We start from the raw sequence: 23801 nt of genomic DNA, 5'->3' as shown, positions 1-23801 counted from the left end.
GAAGCCGAGTCCCCACTGAGCAGGGCGCGACCTGGGGCTCCGTCCCAGGACTGTAAAGGCAGGTGCCCCCGTGACTTACTCCTGCGAGCCGGTGGCAGCAGGGTCCCTGGGGGCGGCGTGGCTCCGGGCGCGACCGCTCCTGACGCTCCTCGCCGGGAGGCCGAGTTACTCCGACGCGGAGTCGTGCCCCCGCGCCCAGTCTCCCGCCGTCGCCGGTGGGTTCCGACAAGCTGCTCCCGGTGCCCTTCCGGGCGCTCAGGCCCCCTCGGGGGACCAGTCTCTACCATTCGCGTCTCGGAACCCGGGAAACAGGCCTGAGGAAACGGAGGGCTCGCCCCGAGCCGAGACGTGGACTCCCTCTACCGCGGCCGCTCCCGCCGGAGCCAAGCCCAGGCCCGGGACGGAGCCGCGGGACGCCCCCCGCTTCTGTCGGTTCTCCGCGCCGGTTCCTCTAGCTCTCGAGGGGCTCGAGTCCTCTCGGCCGTTCTCCGCGCGAGGCTCGGCCGGGCCCGTCCGCTCTCTTCTCCTCGGAATCGCGAGTCCGCGTGAACCAGGCCTGACCGGCCCGCACGGGCCCCCGGGGCAGGGATTAAGGCCCCGCAGAGGAGCCGCCCCGGGAGCGGCCCGGGGTCACACGGTGACGGACTAACGCGCCCGAAATACGGGCGAGCTCGAGCCGAGGGCCCCGGGCAGGGCCGTCCCCCGGAAACCACCACGTCCCGCGTCCCAGGCCGAGAACGGGACGCGCGGCCCGGTGACCCCGCGCCCGGCCGGTGCTGCCCTCGAGCGCCGGGGCCGCGTAGCTCAGGGCCTGCCCGCACCCCGACCTGAAAACTGGGGCAAGGGGACGTCGCCCGGAGAACCGACCCGCTCCAGGGCTTCGAGGCGCCCCCGCCCTGTCAGCGCACTGAGGCGGCCTCGACTGCCCGCGGACGCAGGGTCGAGAGCAGGCAAGAGGCGCTTCCTGCCGGCCTCAGTCCCCCCAGTCCGCCGTGCGGGCCCCTCAGCGAGCGGCCCGGGGCGGTGGCGACCGGAGAACCTGCCCCGCGTTACGCGCGACGCCAGGCCAACGGCCTGAGTCACCGCGGGCGGTTGTACTTTTCCGCCTCCGCCGCCCCCTCCCGGCCCGCCCGCCTTCGGAGGGCCCGACCGGAAGCGCCCCGCGACGCCGGGCTCGGCGCGCCCTGGCCACGCCCTCTGCGCGCGGCGCTTCGGCCCCGCCCACAGGAGGGTCCGCAGATTCGCTAGGTCGGCTCTTCCTCGGAATTACTCGGGCCTCCCTATACTCCGCCGGAAATTCTCATCGTACTCCGAGCGCAGCGTTGGGCCGTAGCCATTTACCCGGGGCCGGAACTGGGCCTCCCCTAAGCTGTGCTACTAAGACAGATCCCGATAAAGTGGCCGACTCTGCCAACAGGGCTTGGCTAACCGGGCGTTCGTTTCTTGACTCCGCCAAGACGGGTGAAGGGAGGCGACAGCGAGGCCAGAACCTGTGGCGAATCTGCAGCCTTCTAGGTCTTTGGCCGCGCGGGGAAGAGGCAGGAAAGAGGAGCGAAGGAGCGCGCATCCCGTCCACCGATTCGCCCCGCCCGCCTGACGAATCTGCGCCTGTTCAACGCACCACTCAAATCTCCCCAGCTCTGGCTGGCCTCCTCCCCTCCGCCCCGCCCCCCTTTCCTCAGGGATTAGTCGCCGCTTCCGTCGCCGCCGATTCGTCAAGGACCCCTGGCCAAAGCAGCTGGATAGTCGTGGTGAAGCCCACTCTCCGGGGAATGCGGCCAATCTCCAGGTTCCCTGGGCCGCACCTTTCGAGCCTTAAAGGGCGCCGGCCGAGGCGAAGCCGCTTTCCTCGGCCCCGTGGATCTCCTGGCGGCACCCATGGCGAAAGTGCGAATGTAGACGTTGTGCTCGCTGGGCCTCACGCAGGTGGCGGTGGTGTTTGGTGCGCGCGCCGGGGAGGTGGTGGTGGGGGGGCGCCGCCGCCGCCACCGCTGCGGGGCCGGGTCTCGCGCTGCCGCCGCCGCCGCCGCCGCCGCCGCCTCGCGCCGCTGAGGTGCCGCGCGGGGTGGGGGGAGGGGGAGCCGCTCGCCACGAGCGGGTGAGTGAGGCCTCGCCGCGCGTGCGCGGGGATGGGGGGGCCGATCGCGCCGGGGCGGGAGGAGAGGGCAGCGGCGCGCGTTCCCCCCACCCCCCCCGCCCCGATTCGGGGCCGAAGCCGGGTCTCGGGCTCGGTCTCGCGGTGTTTCCAACGCCCCGACGAGGTGCCACCTCTTGGCCAGAGGCTCGGGGCGCGGGGACGCGAGCGGGTGTGTGGGAGCGAGAGCCGGGCTCGGCCCGGGCCGCTGGCCGGTGAGGAGGCGGGAGGGGGCGGGGCCTGCCAGGGGGCGGGGGAGGGGTCTGGCTCTGGGGCCAAGCGGGGCGCGCGCCGGGCCGAGCGGGGAGGGAAGGGGGCGCGCGGCGGGCCTGGGGGCCTGCGGGAGAGTTGGGAGGTGCGGAGAGGATGGGGTGCTGTGGTGAGAGCGGGCGCGGGGGGCGTCTGGGGGGCCGCGGGTCGCGGCGGGGTGTGGACACTGCGGCGAGGGGACGACCCCACGTCCCGGCGAGTCGGGGAGGGGCGGCCGGGAGTCGGGCCGCAGCCCCAGCCCCGCGCCTGCCCCCTCTGCGAACAGGGTAGATGAGCAGCGATGGATCAGGAAGGCGGGGGAGATGGGCAGAAGGCCCCGAGCTTCCAGTGGCGGAACTACAAGCTCATCGTGGATCCTGCCTTGGACCCTGCCTTGCGCAGGCCTTCTCAGAAGGTGTACCGCTACGATGGCGTCCACTTCAGCGTCAACGTGAGTGCCCAGGCCGTGCCCCGCGGGGCGCTCGGTCAGCTCGCTTGGGCAGCCTGACCTTCCTGCCCGCGGCCCGCCTTCTCACGAGGGGCCGCCGGGACCCTGCTCCTGCCCCTGCTCCTGCGCGCGCGGCCGACGCGCTTTCCGAGCTCAGCGGCCTGGCTCGCCGGCAGCTGTTTCTGTGCCTGCTTCTTGCTAGGACTCGAAGTACATACCCGTGGAAGACCTCCAGGACCCCCGCTGCCACGTCAGGTCCAAAAACAGAGACTTCTCCCTCCCGGTCCCCAAGTTTAAGGTCGGTGTCTGCTAGACTCGGGGTGCGGTGGCCCTTGATGGGTGGGTGCGCGTGCGGAGGAGCCGGCCTGGTCATAGCGTCTCAGCAGAAGCTAGTACAGGGGACGGGGGCTCGTCTCTGCGGGTGGCAGCCGGATCGTGTCATCTCTGAGGCGGGGACACTGAGTCGCTCTGGAGAAGAGTCGTGGAAAGGTGCAGGCGAGGTGCTCCCGGCGGGGGTGCTGGCTACCTGAACGGGGAAGTGCAGGCATGTTCAGTTGCTGTACCCGGCCTGGGGCACCCCCAGAAGACGCACAGCATGACCGTGCCCTGGTGCGGGACCCCAGTTGCTCCACAGTTCAGCAGAGTGACAGGCGCCCTGGTGCAGGACCCCAGTTGCTCCACAGTTCAGCAGAGTGACAGGCGCCCTGGTGCAGGACCCCAGTTGCTCCACAGTTCAGCAGAGTGACAGGCTGGGGACGCCTTCGTTGGAGTCCTTAGCACTCCTTTGCCACGTGATCCTCCATCTCGTTCCCTCAGAAAATTCCCGTTTCCCTGCCTGGGCAGGATTCTCATCAGGCCGTGGACTGGCCCTTGAAACGGGTGGTTCTTGGTTGCTCCATTCGCTCTTTACTCTCCTTCATTTGTAGGGAGTTCTCTGTCAGGTCCCCCCACCTCTTATCACCTTGTACGCTCCCGGGACCGTCTTTCTCATGCCCGTGCTTGTGACTTCCAGTTTTCTGTTCCCAGACAAATTCAGTCTCTCCACTCCAGACTTGTATGCCTGGAGAGGGACAGCTCCATCTGGAGGCCCCGGAGACACAGCAAACTCAAGAGACGGGGGACAAGTTACCTTTACCCCTTCCATCTCCCTTTGACTGACGAGCGCTAGCCGTCTGGTCAGCTGCAGATTTACTGGCGAGCGCTAGCCGTCTGCTCAGCTGCAGAAACGGGAGGCCTGGGAGTCATCCTTTGATTGCCCTCTTCTTTATTACGTAACGCGTTACCTAGGCTTGCTGACTCCTTTTCCTAAACTGATCTTCGCTTTATCTTAGTTTTCCTATTTCCATTGCTGTTTTTTCAATGCAGACTCTCATATTCATTTTTCTGGGTTTCCTTGCCGCTTTCTCTTCTCCCGTTTCGTGTTGCACCCTGCCGTGTGTTTTTGTATTTTATTCTTACATTACTTTCGTTGCCAAGTCCATGTTTTGTGCGTTGGCACGTACGGTTATTGATCTGGCCATGCCTCATCTCCTGCCTTCCTCGTGTACACCTGTGTTCCTCGCTACCGTACGTTTTACAGCTCCTGTGAAATGCCAAGTACTTTTACAGTTCTGTGTCTTACAGTCCTTGTCACCTGGTGAACTCTCGCTCCCCAAAAAGCCTATATGAGTGACACCCTCTTTACGAATTCTTCCCTACCTGCACTCACCGGGCCTCCAGACACCCCGTCGACACTCATGTCACATGACATTTGTGTCCTCTTGGGACTGTGTGTGTCTGTCTTATCTGCTTTTTTGAACCAAAATCTTTATTTTTTTTCATCTTTGCGTTCCTACTGTTCAGTCCGTGGCAAAAGGTAAACTAGTGAGTGAGTTTCTACAATTAATTTTTTCCGCGTGTGCGTACTTCTCAGTTGTATGTTCTTGGTTCTTGTGGTATTCTGTGACAAGAAGGCAGAGCAGAGAGGGGTCAGTCTTGTTGGGGCCCTTTCCCCGTTTCTTTGCCTGTGTTTCCAGGTCTTCTCTGGACCAGGCTTCCCAAAGGGCAAAGGCACCGTGGTCAGTATTGAGACCCCACTCAAACCTCCTGTCCTCTCCACAGCTGGATGAGTTCTATATCGGACAGATCCCACTGAAGGAAGTGACTTTCGCGAGGCTGAATGACAACGTGCGGGAGACCTTCCTGAAGGATATGTGCCGAAAGTACGGTGAGGTGGAAGAGGTAGAGATCCTTCTTCACCCCCGTACTCGCAAGCACCTGGGCCTGGCCCGCGTGCTCTTCACTAGCACTCGGGGAGCCAAGGAAACAGTCAAAAACCTCCACCTTACCTCCGTCATGGGCAACATCATCCATGCCCAGCTCGACATCAAAGGTGAGGGCTCTCTTGCCTGCTGCCTAAGGTTGAGCTCCCGCAGAGACTGTACGTGCAAATGGCTGTGTGGGCCGGGCACGTGATCAGGTTCATGATTCCTCCGTGAAACTCTTGGGGCCAGGTGTGTTTCTGAAATTAGAATTTTACAGAGGGATTATGGCTTTTTGTGTGTTTTGCGTGTGTTTGTGATCTTTGGCAAGGTTGGGTAGCATCGTATAGGCCAGCACGGAACCGTATTTGTAAGAAAACGTACAAAGGGTCACACTAGGTACGATCGGTATAAGCTAGTAAATCCCCCCAGCTCAGATCAGATATTGAGGTCAAGTTCCAAAAAAGGCTTGAGGTTCTTGGGTTTTTGAGATTTGGGATCGAGAATTTGGGACCTGTGCAGAGGACTGAAGCAGCCTGGGGTTGTGCGTGCAGAGGCCATAGGGAGGAGCGAGGGACTGGGGAAGCCTGGGGAGGCCTGGGGAGTAACGCGCCACGGAAGGAGGCAGCTGTTAGTCGGCATTAGCCAGTTTGCAAGTGGGAATGAGGACTAATATTGCCAATATTGCCAAGTACTGTTTTATTATTAAGTCACAAATCTAGGCTTCTGTGTGCAATCTCAGGGTTTTAAGTGCTGCAACCCCCTCCCCCAAATTTCTTAAGAGATTTTGTTGGGCAAGTGAGATAACTGTGGCCTGGATTTAGCCCTCAGGCTGCCATTTTGCCACCTTTAGTTTATAGGATGAAGAGCATGGTGGGATGTAGCATCAGATGATCTGGGTTTGAATTCGTCTGCCACTGACCAACTTTGTGACTTTGTGCAGGTCAATTTTCTTTGAACCTATAAAATAGGGGTACTGGTGCTTCTCTTTCCTGGTGATATCCAACTCCGTAAGATAAATAGAGGTGTTTATTTATAAGCTGCACAGCACTGTTCAGTATGTCGTTTGTAGTATCATTAGGCAGAGACGAAATAGGAGGTCCCAAAGATAGAGGTAACATAGCTGGAGTCCCTGAGCCCAAGACGCCAAGAAATTGTAGGAAACTGGAGGTCTGAGGAAGAAGTGGGAACGACAGATCGGGGAGGAGGGGTTTCTCTGTCTCAGTCTGATGGTTCCCCTCTTCCTCCCTCCAGGACAGCAGCGGATGAAGTACTATGAACTGATAGTCAACGGCTCCTACACCCCTCAGACAGTGCCCACCGGGGGCAAGGCCCTGAGTGAGAAGTTCCAAGGCTCTGGTGCGGCCCCTGAGACAGTAAGTAGCTTGTGGTTGCTGTGGCCCTAGCCACGCGGGCACGGTCCTCGGGTGCCAGGAACGGTATTTGAGAGGTTCTGGACTTCCCTGTTGAGGATAGCAAGAACCGAGAAAAGATGCTGAGATGCTTTCAGAGGACGGGGAATTGGGGCTCTTGGTTTGGGAAAGGACAGGTTGTCACGTGGTACTTGATCTGTTCTGTTCTCCCTGCTCTGCTTCTGCCGTTCCAGACCGAATCCCGCCGCCGCTCCTCGTCTGACACGGCGGCCTACCCGGCGGGCACCGCTGGTGTGGGCACTCCTGGCAATGGCACCCCTTGCTCCCAGGACACGAGCTTCTCCAGCAGCCGACAAGACACCCCATCTTCCTTTGGCCAATTCACCCCTCAGTCCTCCCAAGGAACCCCTTACACATCTCGGGGCAGCACCCCCTACTCTCAGGACTCTGCCTACTCCAGCAGGTGCAGAATGAACACCTCTGGGACCCCCAGATTCTGGGAGTTGCCACTGGGAAGAAGATACCTGGAGTCTCTCTAAAAGGGCATTGGGAGCCATTTGTCCTGGTTTCGGTGTGGCTTCAGCTAACATATCCCTGTCCTCGGGGAACTCACTGTCTAGCTAGAAACCCAAGAGCATCTAGACTTTTCTTTGGGGGCGGTGTCTCGAGGGGCTTCGAGTCCTGAGAACCAGGACTCTAGGGTTTGGTCCTCCAGAGCTGAGCGCAGCTAACTCCTGTACTTTCTCTCCAGCACCACTTCAACCTCCTTCAAGCCCCGGCGCTCGGAGAACAGCTACCAAGATTCCTTCTCCCGCCGCCACTTCTCCGCATCTTCAGCCCCCACAACCACCTCCACAGCTGTCTCCGCCACGACTGCAGCCACTGCCGCCTCCTCCTCCTCGTCCTCCTCCTCATCCTCGTCGTCCTCGTCCTCCTCGTCGTCCTCCCATTTCCGCGGGACTGACTCGAGCTACCCCGCGTATTACGAGAGCTGGAATCGCTACCAGCGCCACGCTTCCTACCCTCCCCGCCGGGCGACTCGGGAGGAGCCCGCTGGGGCAGCCTTTGCCGAAAACGCAGCTGAGCGCTTCCCACCCTCCTACACCTCCTACTTGCCCCCTGAGCCCAGCCGGCCCGCTGACCAGGACTACCGGCCGCCTGCCTCAGAAGCCCCACCCCCGGAGCCTCCAGAACCTGGTGGAGGCGGGGGTGGGGGGGGGCCCAGCCCGGAGAGAGAGGAAGCTCGGACCTCCCCCCGCCCAGCTTCACCTGCCCGCTCCGGCTCCCCGGCCCCAGAGACCACCAATGAGAGCGTGCCCTTCGCTCAGCACAGCAGCCTGGATTCCCGCATTGAGATGTTGCTGAAGGAGCAGCGCTCCAAGTTTTCTTTCCTGGCCTCCGACACAGAGGAAGAGGAAGAGAACAGCACCGCAGGCCCGGGGTCTAGAGACTCAGGGAGCGAGGTGCCTTCGGGGTCAGGTCACGGTCCCTGCACACCCCCTCCAGCCCCGGCTAACTTTGAGGACGTGGCCCCGACGGGGAGTGGGGAACCCGGGGCTACCCGGGAGTCTCCTAAGGCCAATGGACAGAACCAGGTGAGCTTGGGGTCAGCCAGCAGAGGTGCCTGGGATCCGGCAAGCAGGGTTGGACCCTTCGGGGGAGGGAATTAGGCAAGAGAACGGATTTGAGGGACAGCCCTGGGAATAGACAGACGCTTTCCGTGACCCGCCTCTGCGTCCCTGCAGGCTTCTCCATGCTCTTCCGGAGAGGACATGGAGATCTCCGACGATGACAGGGGCGGCTCACCCCCTCCGGCCCCAACACCCCCCCAGCAGCCGCCGCCGCCGCCGCCTCCGCCCCCTCCTCCCCCTCCTTACCTGGCTTCTCTGCCCCTTGGGTACCCTCCCCACCAGCCTGCCTACCTCCTCCCACCACGCCCTGATGGGCCGCCACCCCCCGAGTACCCCCCACCTCCTCCGCCACCCCCCCACATTTATGACTTTGTGAACTCCCTAGAGCTCATGGATCGACTTGGGGCTCAGTGGGGAGGGATGCCCATGTCCTTCCAGATGCAGACCCAGATGTTAACTCGGCTTCACCAGCTGCGGCAGGGCAAGGGATTGACTGCTGCCTCAGCTGGTCCCCCTGGTGGAGCCTTTGGGGAGGCCTTCCTCCCATTCCCAGCCCCCCAAGAGGCAGCCTATGGCTTACCGTATGCTCTGTACACACAAGGGCAGGAAGGCCGAGGGGCCTACTCCCGGGAGGCCTACCACCTGCCTTTGCCCGTGGCAGCCGAGCCCCTGCCCTCCTCCTCGGTCTCGGGAGAAGAGGCCCGGCTACCTCCCAGGGAGGAAGCAGAGCTGGCGGAGGGCAAGGCCCTACCATCGGCAGGCACTGTGGGACGTGTGCTGGCCACCCTTGTCCAAGAGATGAAGAGCATCATGCAACGAGACCTCAACCGCAAGATGGTGGAGAATGTGGCCTTTGGGGCCTTTGACCAGTGGTGGGAGAGCAAAGAAGAGAAGGCCAAGGTGAGGGGCGCTGCCTGGCCTGGGAGACCTTGGGGCTCCGTGGGAGAAAGTAGATTTCTGGTTTGTAAGGCCCTTAGATCTCTTGAGTTTCGATCTTCAACGTTTCCGTTTGTAGAGTGGGGCTAATAGTAGCTGCTTTGTGAGGTGGGCGGACTAAACGAGCAGACTTTGGAGAAGACGCTGTACAGGGGCTGGTGCACGGGAGGTGTGGCATAGATCTGTGTCAAATAGAGGAGTGAGGAGATGCATTTCTGTATTCCTGGGACCTGGGAGTAGTTCTCAGGCAGGAGGCAGGAGGGAGCGCCTGGGTTCCGGGGCTCAGTCCCCCTACTGCCTGCAGCCATTCCAGAACGCAGCCAAACAGCAAGCCAAGGAGGAGGATAAAGAGAAGACAAAACTCAAAGAGCCGGGCCTGCTGTCCCTCGTAGACTGGGCCAAGAGCGGGGGTACCACGGGCATCGAGGCCTTCGCCTTTGGATCAGGGCTGCGAGGGGCCCTGCGTCTGCCTTCTTTCAAGGTACCTAGAACTGATCTTGCTTCATAGGGAGGAGAGGGTGGGGTGGGGACCTCTCTCCCTTGGGGTAAGTAGAGGGTGGTTGGGAACCATGAATGTTCCCAACATCTCTTCCCACGCTCCAGGTGAAGCGAAAAGAGCCTTCAGAAATTTCCGAGGCCAGCGAAGAAAAGAGGCCCCGTCCTTCCACTCCAGCTGAGGAAGATGAAGATGGTGAGTGGGAAGTCCGGGGGGGGCAGGAAGGGGAAGGGGCTGCCAGCTTCGGGCAGGAACGCTGGAAGCAGCGAGAAGGGGGGGTAGGTGTTGGCCAAGTGGCCAAGTCGAGGTTTCGGTGCGGAGTTGAAGCGGTGCTGAGAGGTACGGGAAGCTTAAGATAGGGTTATCCCTGGGTCCTGGTTGTGGTTCTTACTCTGGTGTGCTGGTTGCAATGTCCCGTTTCGTATCTCCCTTGTAACACAGAAATGGTAATTTCAGCATCTAGAATCCTGTGGTGTCGAGGTCAAACAGGTCACTTACTCCGTCTAAGGCTTAAGCTCTTCCCCAACCTTCCTTCCAGTTTGCCTGGGTGTGAGGTGTTGGTTGGCGGCTTATGTGGCCAGGGAACTTCCTTACTGAGTCTGATTGGCTTCCCTGGAGACCCGTTGGTCTTAGTGCTGTTTTCTTGGGGCAGGCGTAGCCAGTCTGCTCCCTCTTCCACCAGACCCAGAAACGGATGAAAGGTGAAACAGGTGTGGTGCGGTTGAACTACAGAAAATGCTAGGTAGCTCTGGGGGTTTTGTGTTTCTCTGTTGAGCTTCCGCTTCTTGTCTGTAAAATGAGGTCTGTGTTGTGGGACCATCAGAAAGGTCAGCAGTGCTGTGTGCAAGGCTCCTCTCAGCCCAGGGGAACGGGAACTGTTGTTGCTGATGGTAAATTCTCTAACTGCCACTCAACTGGGCCTAGACCCGGAGCGAGACAAGGAGGCCGGAGAGCCTGGGCGTCCGGGGACCAAGCCCCCGAAGCGGGACGAAGAGCGAAGCAAGACCCAGGGCAAGCACCGCAAGGCCTTTGCTCTGGACAGCGAAGGGGAGGAGGCGTCCCAGGAGTCCTCCTCAGAGAAGGTGAGGCGCAGGGGCCGTGGCGCCCACTCCCTGCCAAGAGCTTCCTGAGTTCCCGTCCCCATCACCAGCTCCTCCCTGGGCTGGAGCCCAGATAGCTGTGCCTCCTGGAGGAGCGCTGTCTTGTTCTTGTGAGTCCCCATTTGTCCTTTTCTTTAAGGATGAGGAGGAGGATGAGGAAGATGAAGAAGATGAAGAGCGCGAGGAAGCCATGGACACGGCAAAGAAGGAGACGGAAGCGTCAGATGGTAAGTACAGACGGGACGGTAGAGCCCTGCCTTGGGGAAGAACGGGTTCGCCGCCTGTTGACCCTCCTTTGCTGAGTGCACAGAAGCTTCATGCTGGATGTGTTGGTCTCCTTTGCTCTTCCCCAAAGCAGCTTCCTTTAGTCCCCTCTTTTGGAAGCCTTGGTCCATTGTAGACAGTAACTGACACCCAGGCCGCTCCCTTCTGCTTGCTTCCTGTGCGGACACATAGTTCTCTCCTGAAAGCAGGACAGCAGAACTAACTTACTTTCCCAGGCCCTCAAGAAGAGGGGTCTGGGTTCCGCTGCTGCCCCCGATACTACCAGACTGGGCCTTTCTGCTCTGAGCGCTGCTCTTGGAAGCCCTGCCCCGAGCTGTGCTTCTCCCCCCTCAGCTGCCACCACCAGACACAGCTCCACTCTCCACCTGGACACCCGTTAGTCCGTCCACATCCGCTGAGTCTGGGCTACATGGTTTAGTCTTGCTTCTCCTTCACTTGTTCAGAGCTAGCTGTTGAGCCCTTACTCGGTACCAGGCCCTGTTCTAGGTATTGGGGACACTTGGGATCGGTTGGAGGGGAGGAGGAGACTTGACAAATGAACAAGTAGTAGCGCCTTGGGTAGAGATCTGTGGTTTGAAGAAGAGAAACTAGGTCACTGGGGTAGGGAGTAACGGGTGGGGGAGCCGGGGAAAGATGGGGTGTTCTAGAGCTCCTGGAGAAGGAGTGCCTCTGAGAAGTGCCGTTTCAGCAGAGGCCAGGCGGGGAGAGCGATGATCTGTGAGGCTGTCTTTTCAGGAAGGTAGAGGGTGGGGTCCCCTGCTCGACGCGGGGAGACTGCCACACACGCGCTTGGTCACCGCTGTCTGTCCGTTTCGCCGCCTCCGTGTCGCTGGCACTTGTTGCCTTCTCTGGTCCTGCTGGCCTGTCGTAGAAGACTCACTTGAGAGAAGTGAGAAGATTCACTTAGAGTCCTCTGCAGCAGTGTTGACGGATCCCCTGCCTTTGGTTCATTCCTCCTCCTCGCCAGTCCATTTTCCAGTCTGCAGACAGAATTCTCTTTCCTTCTGCGCACACCTGATCCTGCGGCTTCTCTCCATAAAGTCTATTTCTAGCTCCCTATTTTCTAGAAGGTGACTCCTCAGCCCGGTACTTTGGGCCATTTATGACCTAGCTCCTGTTTATTTGTTCGGCTCCCTCTCGCCACGCTCCAGGCCCATCCCAGGCCGCCGCCACCACCATCTATTCTAAATTCATCCGCTTGTGTTCCTCAGACACTTCGTAATTCTTACCTTCTTATGAAGCCCTTCCGCCATATTTCCCTTTCTTGGGGGCGTAGAGCGTGCAACACGTAGAGAGCTTGTTTTACCTGGAACCTTCTTACGAGTCTTCTCCAGGCGGCTTCTCGGAGACCCACCTCGGGAGCGTCTTCGGTAGTTAGCGCAGAGCGCTTAGCGGTGTCCGGGCTCCCGTTTCCCTCACCTCTGGCGCCTCGGTTAGCCCTCATTTCTGCCTGTCCTCCTTGACTGGAGCATCTCCTGCCTGGGGCTCCCTCCCCTGCCTGGATCTTCAGGCGGAATCCAGGACTTCCCTTTGCCACACTCTCCTGGTCTTCCACACGGAAGTTGGTCCCGCTGTGAACCAATAGCCTGCTCATCTAACTCCTTGAGGGTCGGACTTCCCAGCGCCTGGCGCAGAGCCTAACCAGTCTGTAGTAGAGTCAGTGAATGGACCCATGGCTTGACCAAGTGAGGGGTGTTCCCACCTCGCCTGATTGCCCCTTCTGGATTTCCAGGCGAGGACGGGGAAAGCGATTCGTCCTCCAAATGTTCTCTGTATGCTGACTCAGATGGTGAGAGCGACAGCACGTCGGACTCCGAGAGCAGCAGCTCATCCAGCTCCTCGTCTTCCTCGTCTTCCTCCTCCTCATCGTCATCCTCATCATCATCTGAGTCCTCCTCGGAAGAGGAAGAGGAAGAGGAGCAGCCGGCAACCATACCCTCAGCATCACCTCCCCCCAGAGATGTCCCCGCACCCCCGCCAGCGCCCGTGGAAGAGCCCGAGCCCGAGCGGGTCGCGGGCTCCCCAGCCACACCCCTCCCTGAACAGGAGAAGTCTCCAGCAAGACCTGCAGGTGGGTGGTGCCCAGCGGGTGCTTTGGTCTTTGTTTATGTTTGTATCTGTCTTTGTGAGAGCGTCGGGGCCGTGTTTGTGAATGATATGCCAGTGTGGGACTTTGTTTGAAAGCATACACGTTGGCCGGAAGTCATCATCTCCTGCCTGTCCTCCCTTGGAGACGTTTATGGCCACATTCAAACCGTGCTGCCGGGAGTGGCTCGCTGAGCCGGAGCAGGGTGTCTGGCTAATACGGACAGCAGTGGTCTCTTTCAGCAACACCCCCCGCCCTGCCCGGCCCAGCATGGTCTCTAAGTTAAGTAAGGAGAAAATCCCCAGTTTAACAAGTTCTTCCTATTAATTTTTCTTGAGCTTTTGCCTTAACGTGTTGTGTACTTACAGGCGATTCAATGGACAGATAGGTAGAAGACAGCTTGAACAGCATTGGCTTGGAAGCTAATTTCACCTTACTTTGCCTTGTGGATTTGTATGTTTGATTGTTCCTTTATAGCACGGACACCTAACTTATGTTCTGAGTGATGTGTTCCGGCAGTGGAGTTTACTTACTGACCCTTGAACGATGCCAGGGTTCGGGGCGCTGGCCCCCTATGCAGTTGAAAATCCACCAGTAACTTTTGACTCCCCAAAAACTTAGCTCTTAATAGTCTACGGTTGACCAGAAGTCTTACTGATGATGCAGATAGTTAACACATTTTCTGCATGTGATACGTATCGTGTACTGTATTCTTGCGAAGAGAGTAAGCAAGAGAAAAAAAAATTTTTTTTTTTTTTTAAAGATTTTTTATTTATTTATTTGTAAGAGAGAGAGAGAGTGAGAGCGAGCACAGGCAGACAGAGTGGAAGGCAGAGTCAGAGGGAGAAGCAGGCTCCCTGCGGAGCAAGTAGCCCGATGTGGGACTCGATCCCAGGACGCTGGGATCATGACCTGAGCCGAAGGCAGCTGCTTAACCAACTGAGCCACCCAGGCGTCCCAAAAAAAATTTTTTTTGAGAAAAAAAATCTTTAAAGTCATAAGGAAGTTAATATTTACTATACTCTATCACATTTTCCAGAAAAAGCATGTGTATAAGTAGCCCCGCACAGTTTGCACCTGTGTTGTTCTAGGGTTGTCTGTATTTTAGGGCAGCTGCAGGGGCGCAGCGGTAGGCACGAAGGGCCCTGTTCCCACCCTCCTGAAGCTTATGGGCTAGAGACAGTTTAGTTGAGTAATAAGTATCTCAGAAAATCTGTGCTGACAAGCTGGTAAGCCCCATGAGAGAGAGGTACAGGGCACTCGGAGAACCTGAGCACATCTGTGGGCATGTCTTTGCTGGTGTCTTCTGCTGAAGTGTTCTTGGGCTGCAGTCAAGGCAGAGCAGGCAGCCGGGCTTGGTTAGCATGTGCAGAAGCCCTGAGGGCGGAGGAAATAGCGTGTCAGAAAGCATAAAACCTTCTGGATGGTGGGGAGTGAGGGGGAACGAATGACTGAAACGGGAGAGGTGAGCAAGGACTGGGCTGTACAAGAGGAGTCGCTCTGGTAGGAATTGGGTCTTTATCCTGAGGGCAGTGGAATGCCGTGGAAGGAGTGAGGCGATCTTACTTGTGTTTTGAAAAGATGCGGTGCAGAGAGAACTAGGAGAGGGGCCAGAGTCTGTGTTCCGGTTAGTAAGTAAGGCAAGCGGTGGTGGTAGCTTGGACTAGGACGGTGTTGGGAAGGTTTGAGTAAGGCGGTTTCCAAGATGGGCTGTGTACTCGCGCTGGCCTTCCAGACCCCTCTCAGATGTTACCGAGAACCTGTGATCTGAGATGAACAGTGCCCACGTAAAGACCTCCCAGCGCTCTTGGACTCTGCTCCGGTGTAGACCTCATGAGAGAAGTTGAGGGTCTCATTAATCAGATGCCTCCCCCGGCCTTTCCTGAGCCCACTGGTCACAGAAGAGCTGGTGATCAGAGGGTGTCGCTGTCAGTGGGGCGGATAGAGAGAGTGGGGCATGGTCAGGTTTGCATTTCTCCAGAAAGATTATCCTGGTGGGAAGGGGGGATTTGGAAGGGTGAGGAAGGAGGTAGGGTGACCCACGTGAGGCTGGAAGAGATGTAGGTAAGCGGAGGGCGTGAACCAGAGCAGCGCTGGTCACAGCGAGGTGTGAGGAGTTGAAGAGCAGATGAGGGTTTGGGAGAAGTGGAGGAGGTGAACTGCTTGGTTAAAGAACTTTCCAGGAAAGGGAAGAGAAGGCAGAGAACCGGCACTCAGAAGAAAGCTCATGTGCTTCCTTGGGCTTGACTTTGGTGTGCCTTCGGGACCTTCTGGTAAGAAACAGCCACCAGGCAGTTGGATCACGGGATCGGAGGGTCTGGAGAGAGCAGTAGGCTGGAAACGAGGTAGATGTTGGAGAGTAGGGCAGCTGTGGGTGTGAGCGCATTTACACGCTGGAACACCGTGTGCACGAGAGAGGGGCCAGCGCCTTCCGGTCCTGTGCGAGGTTGGTGGGCAAAGGGGAGCTGGGGGAGGCCCCGCAGGAGCGGTCGGCGACACGGGAAGGAGACGGGGCAGCTTGGTTTTCCGAAGGCCGGAGTGGTGAGTATCAGCAGGCCGAAGGAGAGGTTGTCAGATAGGAAGAGCTTCCGCTGTGTTTGGCAGTTACGGGGTCACTGGTGACCTTATCACTTCAGTAGAGTGGGTCAGACTGGAGCCAAGCTAGAGGGTGTGAAAGGAGTGAGCAGGCGACAGAGATAAGCAGTCTTCTGGAAGGTAGACCGCTCCGTGAAGAAGAGCCGGGAGGCTGTGATGAGTGGTATTAGCAAACGTTTCTCGGGTGCCTCGGGTGCGCCGGGCGCTCGGCCTGGCACACCGGGGGTTTGCTTCCTCATCCAGGACACACACCGTCTGTTACTCCACTTTCCAGATGAGGACTTTGAGGCTTAGTGACATGCTTGAGGTCACCTGGCTGGGAACAGAGAAACGAAAGAGAATGCAGGGTTGGTGGAGGGTTCGTTTTTCAAAAACTCAAAAGGTGAGACTTAAGCATGTAGATTCAGGGCCGGCAGAGGGGCAGGTAGACAGGCCAGGAGAGAGCACAGCACCTGTTAGGGTGGCCTTCCTGGGAGTGGGCGGGCGCACCCATAATTGGGGAACAGAGAGATGTGGGCTTTCGTGCCCAGGGACCCCCGGGTTCACCCCGCAGTAGGAAGGAAGGGCATTTTCTGAGCACAGGGAGCGGGGGAGGAGTAGCCGCGGGGAAGGGAGGAGAACCGGGGAGGAGGATGAAGGTGGGTGGGGCTTGCGACTCCTTCGAGAAGACTGAGAGTCGGGTGGGGGAGGAGAAACACAGGGGTTCAGGCGAAGTCAGGGTGGGGGGTCTCCAGGGTGGCGGCAGTGGCTGAAGGCTGCGGAAGGTGCTGTGGAAGGAGAGGACGGCGAGGGCCCTGCGGGCAGGCACGGAAGGAGCCGCTCGCTTAGGAGAAGGTGACAGGGCAGGGGGGCTCTAAGGGGGGAAATGGAACCGCCGGTGGGTCAGCCGAAAGGACCTGAGGCTTGTGCCCGGAGGGCTGGGCGTCGGGGGCAGGGGCCCCCGGCAGGGCCATTCCGGGGGTTACGAAGGTCATGTGCGCGCGTAGGGCGGGCCGCTGAGACGAGTGAGGGAGAGCGCCGGAGGAGGCACCACGGGGAGGACCGTCCCGGCCAGACGACAGAGTTGGCAGAGGAGGAGGAAGTTAAGGCAAGTCCCCTGGCTTTTAGGGAACAGTGAAGTTGTGCGAGTTCCCAGCGGGAGCTGGGTAGAGGGATGTGGCCCCGTGCCAAGAGGGCGCTTGTCTGGTGAAGCCCGAAGATGGGACCCGGACGCCTCGGGGACTTGCTGTTCTTCTGTCTTCCGTCTGATTCGTTCTCTCGCCTGATTCCTCCTGCGGATGGGTTTGCCCTTCTGCCCACCCCCACGGAGAAAGCCACTCCTGTCGCAGATCCTTACTCTCAGGGAAGCTTCTGGTTGGCCCGGCTTGGGTCAGGAGGTCATCCGTTAATGTAGGCTGCGCACAGAGTGGGGCAGGTCATGTCACGGAAACCTCGGCTTCGGGGAGTCGTATCGACTGGACGGGTTTCTTTCAGAATAAGAAGCAAAGGAGAAATCTGCCAGAAGCCGAGCCACGAGGGGAATCCGTTCTCCTCAAGAGCCAGGTTTCCAGCGGGCTCAGTGGCTCAGGTGGGGGATGGGTCAAAGGCAGGGCCGCCCCAAACAGAGAGGAGGAGAAGACAGAGGGAGACTTGGAGAAACCGGAGAGCCTGGGACGAGCACCCGGACCTCCCGAGCTTCGCAGTGGCTCCCCGCTGCTGTCCGCACGGTCAGGAGCCAGCAGGCTGAGGGCCTTGCTCGGGGCGTCTGGCTGGGTCCCGTCTCCTGAGGTCTTGGACACAGGTCAGTCACCGCCTGCCTGGGTCAGGCCCGGTGTCAGACAGGACACCGCGGAGTCCCACAGCGTGGCCACCCCCAGGGGTGGCCAGGGCCGTGAGGGGCAGTTGAAGAGAGCTCGAAATTCAGCCCAGGCCGTCTGGGTAGACCCTGTTCTGGCATTTGCGAGCTCTAGGACCTTGGGCCAGTTATTAACCCCTCTCTGCCTCAGTTTTCTTACTGGTAAGCGGGGTCCAGTAATCGTGCCCACCTCACATGGTGGTTGTGGGGAATGAAGGGAGTACTTAGCATATGTGAAAGTCTTGGATGGATGCTTGACACAAAATACTAGTGGTCAGTCTGCCGCCACCCTGAAGCCTGGCACTTGAGAACCCCTGGCCTTCTGGTTCCGAGAGGAAGTTACTACCAGCATCTCGAGAAGTTGGGGTAACCTTCACAAAGATGGCGTTGAGCTGGGGCCGAAAGCCGCATGTGGCCTTCCCAGTAGGCAGGAGGGGGGAGGGAGGTTTCAAAGCTGTGCCTGTACCGGTGGCCGAAACCCAGGAGCGGAGAGGGTCAGTCCGCAAGACAGGGTCTGCCCCAGAGACGAGGTGGTGTCCGTCTCGAGCTGTATTTAGAGCCCCGCACTCAGCAGCAGACTTGGGAGTCCCAGCCGAGGGAGGATGTGCTTCCTGTCCGGGGGGCCGGACAGAGAGCGCCCCCTGCTCAAGAGGGTGTGTCCCTTCCCCGGGCTGTCCCCCATCCTTGGGATCTCACCTTCACCCTTAGCTTCTTTAGGGGAGTCTTCCGGAGCCTCCCACCGCTTGGCAGGTGGTGGGAAGGAAGCCGACTTTGCTCAGTGTTTTCGTACAGAGGTTCAGCTGCTTACATTGTTACCTTTCTCACATCACTAAACAGAGAACATTGTTGTAGTTGAAATAACGGATACTGTAAATCAGAGAGGGTTAACCGCGTGCCCATCACTCAGCGTGACCGGTACGAACGGTCGCGGCCTGGGGGCCTACTCCTTGCACGTAGTTCAGTCTTGGTGAAGAGGTTAGAGCCTAAGCGTGTGTTTCTCCAGGGCCCCTGTCCCGACTCTCCACAGTCGGCTGTACATTTGTTTCCTGCCATTGTCCCCATCGGACTGTAAGCTCTGTGAGGGTTTTGAAAGTGTCCACTCGACTTGTTTGGTGCTCAGTGAGTGTTTGTTGAGTGTATGAACGAGCAGGTGCGGAATCCTCTCCTGCCACGGGAGCCCGCTGTGCCGAGGACGTCGCCGCTGGGAAGCAGCGCTGTTGGCTGAGCGGGCACAGGTGGCGGCCCGAAGCAGAGGCGAGCCAGCAGCCTGGCTGCGGCCTCCCCGGTGAGGCCGGCCGGTGCCCTGCCTGCCAGGAGTCTGCTCTGATGACATTGGCCCAAGTCAGTGACCCTCTTCCTTCTTCCTGTGTGCTTCCTTCCCCAGGTTCCACCGAGGAACCACCTCCCAGTGTGCCGCAGCCACCCACCGAGCCGCCGGTGGGGCCCCCGGCCCCGGCCCCCCGCCCGGACGAGCGCCCCTCCTCTCCGATCCCCCTCCTGCCCCCCCCCAAGAAACGCCGGAAAACCGTCTCCTTCTCTGCCCTGGAGGAGGTGCCGGCGCCCGAGCCTGCCCCCGTCACCCCAGCGCAGATTAAGTGTCCCGGCCCCGCCTCCCGCAAAGCCCCCCGGGCTGCAGAGCGGACCATTCGAAACCTGCCCCTGGACCACGCGTCTCTGGTCAAGAGCTGGCCCGAGGATGTGGCCCGGTCAGGGCGGAGTCGCACTGGAGGCCGCGGCCGCGCTGCCGATGAGGAGGAGCCAGAGCCGGCGACAGAAGTGGACCTGGCGGTGCTGGCCGACCTGGCCCTGACTCCAGCCCGTCGCGGGCTGCCTGCCCTGCCTCCTGGTGACGACTCGGAGGCCACTGAGACATCAGACGAGGCCGACCGCCCAGGCCCCCTGCTCAGCCACATTCTCCTGGAGCACAACTATGCCTTGGCCGTCAAGCCGCCGCCCTCCACCCCGGCCCCTCGGCCCCTGGAGCCGCTTCCTGCCCCTGCGGCCCTCTTCAGCTCCCCAGCGGATGAAGTCCTGGAGGCCCCCGAGGTGGTGGTGGCTGAGGCGGAGGAGCCAAAGCAGCCGCCGCCACCGCTGCAGCAGCAGCAGCAGCAGCAGCAGGAGGAGGAGGAGGAGGAGGAGGAGGAGTCCGAGTCTTCGGAAAGCAGCAGCAGCAGCAGCAGCGGGGGGGAGAGTGCTGTGCGGCGGCGCAGCCTCCGCTCCCACGCCCGGCGCAGGCGGCCCCCGCCCCCGCCCCCGCCCCCGCCACCCCCCACCTTTGAGCCCCGCAGCGAGTTTGAGCAGATGACCATCTTGTATGACATTTGGAACTCGGGCCTGGACTTAGAGGACATGGGCTACCTACGGCTCACGTACGAGCGGCTGCTGCAGCAGACGAGCGGCGCTGACTGGCTTAACGACACCCACTGGGTCCATCACACCAATATCCTGGGCCCTGGAGGCCGGCCTGCTCTGGACAGGAGGGCAGGCCCTGGGGACGGGGACAGGCTTCCCTGGGGTCGCACAGCTGGGTAGTGGCCCCCCTCGGATTGTCGCTAGCCTCTGGTTTATTCTGCCCCGTCCAGCGCTCTCTGTTACACTCAGCCTGGGGAGCTCCCTGGCCCCCGGGCCCTTCTGTCCTTCCTGCCTCCTGCCGCTTCTCTGCCTCGCAGAGTTCTTCAGGCAGAAAAGGTAAGGTCTCGGGCGTCCTTCCTCCGTCTGCTCTGCTCACACTCAGTAGCGCTTGGGACCTCCGGCTAAGGTCAGTCACCCTTTCCTTGGGCTGGGACTAGGATAGAAGGGAGGGCCCCGGGGATCCGGCCGGCGAGGAACCCATTTTCTTCCTTAACACCCGCACTCACCAACCTGAGCACTCCGAAACGCAAGCGGCGGCCCCAGGACGGGCCCCGCGAGCACCAGACAGGCTCCGCCCGCAGCGAAGGCTATTACCCCATCAGCAAGAAGGAGAAGGACAGGTACCTGGACGTGTGCCCCGTCTCGGCCCGGCAGCTGGAAGGAGCGGACACTCAGGTAAGACTCTGCCCTGCTGCCTGGCCCCCTGGCGTCTCTTCCCACGGTCCTGCGGTCACTTACCCCCGCTCCCTGGCTTGCGTCGCAGGGGACTAACCGCGTGCTTTCGGAGCGCCGGTCTGAGCAGCGGCGGCTGCTGAGCGCTATTGGCACCTCTGCCATCATGGACAGTGACCTGCTGAAGCTGAACCAGCTCAAGGTGAGGAGGCGGGACTCCTCTGCACCACAGAGTCTCTTGGCCTCTTGGGGGTGGGTGCAGAGGTGAGGGGCCGAAAGCATGCTCCTCCCCTCGGAGGACAGCAGCCAAGGCACTGAGCGGCACAGTCTGCCTTCCGCCCTCTAGTTCCGGAAGAAGAAGCTCCGGTTCGGCCGCAGCCGGATCCACGAGTGGGGTCTGTTTGCCATGGAGCCCATTGCGGCCGACGAGATGGTCATCGAGTATGTGGGTCAGAACATCCGCCAGGTGAGGCCCTGTACCCAGCCCCCGGTCACGTGGCAGCACGGGATGCTGGCCTGAGAAGCACCTCGTCTCTGGGTCAAGCTCCACGTGACCTCCCGGTTCCACGGCGTAGTTGGTGAAACCTGCCTCCTTGTGCTTCCTTCCTTCCATCGACGGGAAGGGGTGCTCCTAAACTAGATGGTAACTAGGTGACTCGGTCGATCAGGAAGGGGAAGTTCGGGGGGGCAGTGGCAGTGGGCACACAGTGACGTGGAAGCCAGGAGCTGAAGGAGGATGAACTCCCAGACTCAGGTGACGGGAAGAGTGCTCCCCGTTGCCAGACAGCATGTGCAAAGGCCCGGAGACAGGATAGTCTTAAGAGGGCAAGGAGGTCAGCATGGTCAGTTGGAAAAACCAGGGCCAACGGCCACAACGCAAGCTCCAAGGAGGCCAGTGGAGGCTGGACTCCACGGATCTTAGGAGCCGTGTGGGTGACCTGGGGCCAGCGGCAAGGGGAGGGAGGCTGTGGCGAAGCGCTCCCCCGTAACAGGCTTCGCAGTCAGTCTGTGGGCCCCTCAGCTACAGCGTGAGGGGACAGCTAGAGGCGAAGACCGGTGGGGCGCCATCGCAGAGATCCCGTAGGGGCCCAGGTGGCCCAGACGAGGCAGTTGCAGCCAATAGGAGTCTGTGGGTCCGAAGCCGCTGGCTGGACTGGACAGGCGAGTAGGGAAGGGGGGACGTGGTCATTTCTCTGTGCTGCTTGGAGCAGCTAGACGCATCTCCGGCTGCCAGTGAGGTGGGGAGTGAGCAGAAGGAGCAGCTGTGTGGCCACGAGGAGCTCGGTTCCGGGCCGTGAAGTTGCCGGGCCCTGGGGACACTTAGAGGATGACGCCCGGCAGCGCCACCGAGGTGGATTTTGGCTGGAGAGGGCAGCTTGGGAGGAGTCCCCAGCACTTACCTGGCAGCTGAAGCGCCGGAAGAGAGTGAGGTCCCCGAAGGAGAGAGCGCAGAGGGCTGAGCGTCCCATTTCCTGGGAAGAAGGAATCACTCCTTGCACAAGACTGTGGGCCCTGAAGGTGGCGAGTGGCAGCCCATGGGCGCCTGTTTGGGGGGGAGGGTCCTGGGAGAAGAGAAGGTCGGGGTTCAGCCTCTGAACTGGCCACGCTGTCTTGGGAACTGGCCTGGCCCCACCGTAGACCGGGGGCCCCACTGGGGGCCGGACAGGGGCTCCAGGCAGGGGCTGTGGCTCCTGCCCACTGAGCCCTGCAGACTTCTCTTTGGGAGATGCAGAAGGGCAGCCAGAGGTGTCGGGGTTGGGGGGACCCTCTGAACGGGGGCTCCTGGAGCAGACGGTCAGCACCTTGGGTCGGTGGGAGCCAGAAGGAGAGGTGCAGGTCCAGGAAAGGCCACTGTGGCCCCCAGGGGTGGTAGCCGGGTGACTGTCCAGGGCCCCTTCACGGGGGCTGCCGGGGCACGGCGTGGTCTGGCAGGAAGCTGACCGCGGAGCACCCTGTTCTACCAGATGGTGGCCGACATGCGGGAGAAGCGCTACGTGCAGGAGGGCATCGGCAGCAGCTACCTGTTCCGGGTGGACCATGACACCATCATCGATGCCACCAAGTGCGGCAACCTGGCGAGGTTCATCAACCACTGCTGCACGGTGCGCATGGTGGGGGGGGTCTGCGGGGGCGGGGGGGCGGCCCAGGGCAGGGGCTGCCGCTCATTCCGCCTTCCCTCCCGCAGCCCAACTGCTATGCCAAGGTGATCACCATCGAGTCCCAGAAGAAGATTGTGATTTACTCCAAACAGCCCATCGGCGTGGACGAGGAGATCACCTACGACTACAAGTTCCCGCTGGAGGACAACAAGATCCCGTGTCTGTGCGGCACGGAGAGCTGCCGCGGCTCCCTCAACTGAGGTGGGGCAGGACTGGTGCCCGCGCCCCTATTTATTCCCCGTGGTGCCCTGAGCTCCCTGCGCCCCAGCCTTAGCGGGCTCTGCAGGCCCCACCTGCCCCCGTCTCCAGATACGGGGTTGGGGGGCCCCAAGCCCAGCGAGGGAGCCTCAGTCCATTGAGGCAGCTTCTGCCTCCCCCGTCGCCCCCACCCACCTACCCCCTAACTTTTTTTTCTTTGCGGAGAAGAAGCTGTAAATGTTTTGTAGCTGCCAGCAGCTGTTTCCTGTGGAAACCTGGGGTGCCGGCCTGTACAGATCTTGTTCTTGGGGGGCTGCATAGCCTCCTTGCTTTGTGTTAATGGGGACTTCCCCTTTGTGCCCTGCGTGCACCCCTCCCCAGTTTAGGGGTCTCTAGGGGCAGTGGCCATGTTCTCCCCCTGGGGGGGGCCCTGTGCCCCCAGTCCTAGGGACTCCGTGCCTGGAACCCTGCCTCATCTTCTGTTCCTGCCAGACCCTGTGGGTCGCCCTCCCGCCCTGGCGTCTGGAAGCTCCTGCTCCACCAGGCCCGGATGGTGGGAGGCGGGCCCTTCCTGTGGGGCTGGATTGTACATATGTTAATAGTGCAAACCCAACGCCACATTTTTATAATTGTGATTAAACTTTATTGTACAAAAGTGCTTGGTCAGTATCTTTGGGGAAGAGTAGGTGGGGGGGGGCGGGGTTTGAAGACAGGGGACTGGTCAAGCCCAGAGAGGGCAGCGGTGGACCGAAGTTTGGGGGGCGGACGTGCGGACTCAGCCCCTCAGGCTGGAATGGTCATCCAGAAATCCCCCACCAGGGTCAGCCAGAGCTGGGCCAAGGTTGGCGTCCCCTTCCCTTCCCAGAACCGCAGCTGCCGCTGGGCCTCTGGCATCCCGGGAAACCCAGCCAAAGGGGAGGACTGATGTCATGCGGTGGGATGAGGTCACCGCACCTGCCCCGTCCTCAGGGGCCACCCCGCAGCTTCCAGCTTCCCCAGCCCCCTGTTCCTCA

General features: G+C 60.5%; 1 protein-coding gene across 8 annotated transcripts; it reads left to right on the top strand.

The window, feature by feature from the left end:
• Window positions 1-44: 44 nt before the first annotated feature.
• SETD1A (SET domain containing 1A, histone lysine methyltransferase) lies at window positions 45-23443 on the top strand. 8 transcript variants are annotated; one of them, XM_082714278.1, is made up of 19 exons: window positions 45-1887; window positions 2670-2834; window positions 3034-3129; window positions 4932-5202; window positions 6326-6447; window positions 6678-6907; window positions 7196-8039; window positions 8190-8975; window positions 9316-9492; window positions 9615-9702; window positions 10432-10589; window positions 10747-10834; window positions 12679-12963; window positions 18792-19847; window positions 20262-20434; window positions 20523-20633; window positions 20778-20897; window positions 22396-22533; window positions 22617-23443. In XM_082714278.1, exons 2-19 carry the CDS (start codon window positions 2685-2687, stop codon window positions 22788-22790), a joined length of 5067 nt encoding a protein of 1688 aa, XP_082570404.1. In that variant the 5' UTR covers window positions 45-1887; window positions 2670-2684; the 3' UTR covers window positions 22791-23443. The 8 variants fall into 8 exon arrangements, with proteins under 8 accessions (XP_082570404.1, XP_082570400.1, XP_082570402.1 ...); XM_082714274.1 differs by having other exon boundaries at window positions 12625-12963; XM_082714276.1 differs by having other exon boundaries at window positions 45-1926.
• The last annotated feature ends 358 nt before the right edge of the window (window positions 23444-23801 follow it).

The sequence above is a fragment of the Mustela nivalis genome (genome assembly GCF_964662115.1).
Source record: "Mustela nivalis genome assembly, chromosome: 19".
In the NCBI taxonomy this organism is placed as follows: domain Eukaryota; kingdom Metazoa; phylum Chordata; class Mammalia; order Carnivora; family Mustelidae; genus Mustela; species Mustela nivalis.
This window is presented reverse-complemented; position numbering and strand designations above follow the sequence as displayed.